At 33.2% G+C, this 3,261-nt stretch overlaps 1 protein-coding gene across 1 annotated transcript in view; it reads right to left on the bottom strand.

Moving 5' to 3' along the window:
• Positions 1-3,261, bottom strand: part of LOC107734428 (ryanodine receptor 1-like) — a 53,578-nt gene that overhangs the window by 9,474 nt on the left and 40,843 nt on the right. Inside the window, 4 exon segments of the mRNA XM_016546378.1 lie at positions 2,179-2,196; positions 2,694-2,767; positions 2,853-2,929; positions 3,023-3,102. Coding sequence (XP_016401864.1) covers positions 2,179-2,196; positions 2,694-2,767; positions 2,853-2,929; positions 3,023-3,102 — 249 coding nt within the window.

The following is a 3,261-nucleotide window of genomic DNA, read 5'->3' as shown; positions in this document are numbered from 1 at the left end:
TGAACCTTTGGGCGGCGTTATGCAAATCTTCTCACATCGTGACGTAGACATGTGGGGTGTGTTAGAACGAGCCGTTTTAGGTAGGCGTGGTTAACTCTTAACTTTTATAAAGAATATCTCTTTGAATTTGAGACTTTAGTCTTTGCATCTTTACAGATCTTCTTTATGCACCAAGAGCTTGTAACACTCCAAAGAGAAAGGAAAAATTGAAATCGCATCATATGACCCATTTAAAATTTCTAATAAATTACAGTAGATATGAAATTCAATTTCTTGATATAAATGTTAAAAGGAGGGGAACACATTTAATATCTTCATTATATACTAAACCTACAGATAGAAATACACTTCTCCACGCAAATAGTTATCATCCGGTTGCCTTGTAAAAAGGTTTACCTATTAGCCACTTAACTAGAATTAAAAGGATCAGTGAAGATGATGATGAATTTGAGAAAGAGAGAAAATAATGTTAACATTTAAAGAAAGCAAGTATAAGTAAGATTGGCTATGTAATGCAGTTAAAAAAGTAGATCTTAAAAGTCAAGATATGCTTGTGAATTCTAAAAAAAAACATCTAATACTAATCCAGATCTTATCTTTTGTACTACATATACTCCAAAGACATTTTAAAATAATTATATTGAAGTACTGGTACATTTTTAAAGATTATCTAAACTTAATGGGATATTTAACTCTTTCCCCTCCAGCGTTTTTGAAAAAAGTTGCCAGCCACCGCCAGCATTTTTAATGATTTTCACTAACATTTCATGGCCCCCAGAATATTTTGTTTTATCTGAACATTAATTACTTATAAATATATACTTATATGAACCATTAATTACTTATAAAAGAGCTAGTAATATAAGAAATAGAGTTGCAAAAGTGTGTTCTACAAAACAAATTTCACAAAATACCCTTTTATTGGGCAATTTTAAATGTGGCAATTGTGTTAATTGTGAATTCACAAAAAATGTCAAATTTTTTTTTAATCATCTTGATAGCAAAAGTCCTGTTTTTATCAAGAGTTTTATAACATGTAAAACAAATAATGTGATTTATATAACCCAATGTTTTGTTGGTGAAACATCCCGTTCATTAAAAGAAAGGACAACAGAACATAAAAGTGCAATAAATAGAAAGGATCTGAAGATCAGATCAGCTTATGTGATCTAAAAAAGTCCTGTTGCAAGACATTTTTGTGAATGTAACCATAAAATGTCATATTTTTTCTTTCTTGGAACTGAAAAGGTTAAACAGAATATAAGAGGTGGTAACACTGATTGTGTAAGAAAGAAGTGGGAGACTTTTTGGATCTTTTATTTGAAAAAGTAAAAAAAGTTGAAATGTTTCCAAAAGGTATGAATGAGGATTTTTCTCTTAAAGAATTTTTGTGATGTGTTTTAAGTGTGTTGTATGACACTTTTTTTATGTGTAAGATATGTTAATCTGTTGTGGATCTACTCTGACTGAGTGATTGTTGCTCTTATTAATTATTGTAATGTCTTGAGTGAAGCTTGTCAGCTGTTGCTAATTTGTGAACGAGTAATCCAATATGGATATGTGCTTTTAAATGCTTATGTATTATGTGTGTTGAATACCCTGAGGAAGGCTCTTAGGACGAAACGTGATGGTATTTTTTTTTTATTATTACAGTTCCCTTCATCACAAGTGATGCTGGACTCTTTTTCATATATAGGTGTGTATAACCCATAAAGTAATTCAGATATACCGTACTGCGATCTGCATTTGTGATGTGACTGAAAGTTGTTTTTACAAATCCTTGAGTGATAAGATTCATATATCTATACCACAGTAGCTAATAAATGTGTGATGAGCAGCAACGCTTACACCTGTCAGAGATATGTTAAAATAAAATAGTTATGCATTTTAGACATTTACTGTTGACCATGCACTTGACATTACATTTTTCATTGGGAACCTCAGAATTGTTAGCAGACACTTTTCATGGTCAGGGTTTAAAAAAAGATATATATATATATATATATATATATTAAATATATATATATATATATATATATATATATATATATATATATATTATATTCCAAAGCCCAAAAAGCAAAATTTCAAACAAAAATGATTTCAAAGAGATAAAGGGACAGAGAGGAGTGACAGGAAGAGAGAAATGAAAAATAGAGGGACAGAGGCATTATTTACCCCGTTCTAGCTTCACGTCTGAGGCCCATGAAAGGAAGGAAGGATGAAAAGAGATGGGGGAAAAAAGTATAGTTATGGAAAAAGAGGGATGGTGAGTTGACGGTACACAGATGACATGGAGTGAAAAGGGAATTATTCATGGCCAATATCATAATCTGTTTATTGACATCATATTAGACTAGATTATTACATCTGGAGAGGGAAAGAGTGTATGACAATATGATTACAATTAATTTTTTCAACTGATAAATTTGGTCAACAAATGATGTGCATTTCCATGTTAGAATGACCAGACATGTATGATTACAGATGGATGACTGAATACTTAGATGACGAATCCCATTTTGGCCTCAAGTTTTGGAGCCAAACAAGACAGTCTACATGTTTATGGATTCAACAATCTCTATATGCTATAGTTGCAAATTACATTTGATAAGACTTAACTGATCTTCCTTTCGACAATATATTGGTATTAATCTTGATGAAAAAGATTCTAGATCATTCATATCACTTACTTGTTCCCTCCTCTGACACCATACCTAGACCCTCTGCTTTATTCTGCCTCTCAAAGGCGTTCAGGTCCAAAACACTGCAAAAGAGGCACAGACACTGATTTAATGAATCATTTAACTAATATCATTGTGAGATGACGACAGCTCCCAGTCAGAATATACCTGCAGGTCTGCATTAGAGCCTGGACACTGAGGAAGAAACCCACATCCTTCTTGTCTTTCAGATAGTCCAGCATTTTCTGCAAGTAAATTACCAGTGCTGTTACATCTGAGTATTAGTTTAGGGTCAGATTCACAGATTCATGTCTCCATGCAGATGACTGCTAACAAACCTGTTGGACCTCACTATTCCCGCCATTTAGAATAGAAATACCCAGTTTTAGGGTGGAAGAGACCATGCAACCAGTCTCACCTGTACAAAAAGAAAATGATTTTAAAGATCCACTGAAGCGCTTTAAAACGTGCAGCATTATTCTATATGTTGACGTAATTTCAACCGATTTCAGCTGCAGCTTCAGCGCCTATTTATAGTGTGTGTGTGTGTGTGTGGGTGGGGGGGGGGGTGCTTTGG

The sequence above is a fragment of the Sinocyclocheilus rhinocerous genome, unplaced genomic scaffold (assembly GCF_001515625.1).
Source record: "Sinocyclocheilus rhinocerous isolate Xijiao unplaced genomic scaffold, SAMN03320098_v1.1 scaffold1211, whole genome shotgun sequence".
NCBI classification, from domain to species: domain Eukaryota; kingdom Metazoa; phylum Chordata; class Actinopteri; order Cypriniformes; family Cyprinidae; genus Sinocyclocheilus; species Sinocyclocheilus rhinocerous.
Note: the sequence above shows the minus strand (reverse complement) of the source record. Positions and strands in the feature narration are given on the sequence as shown.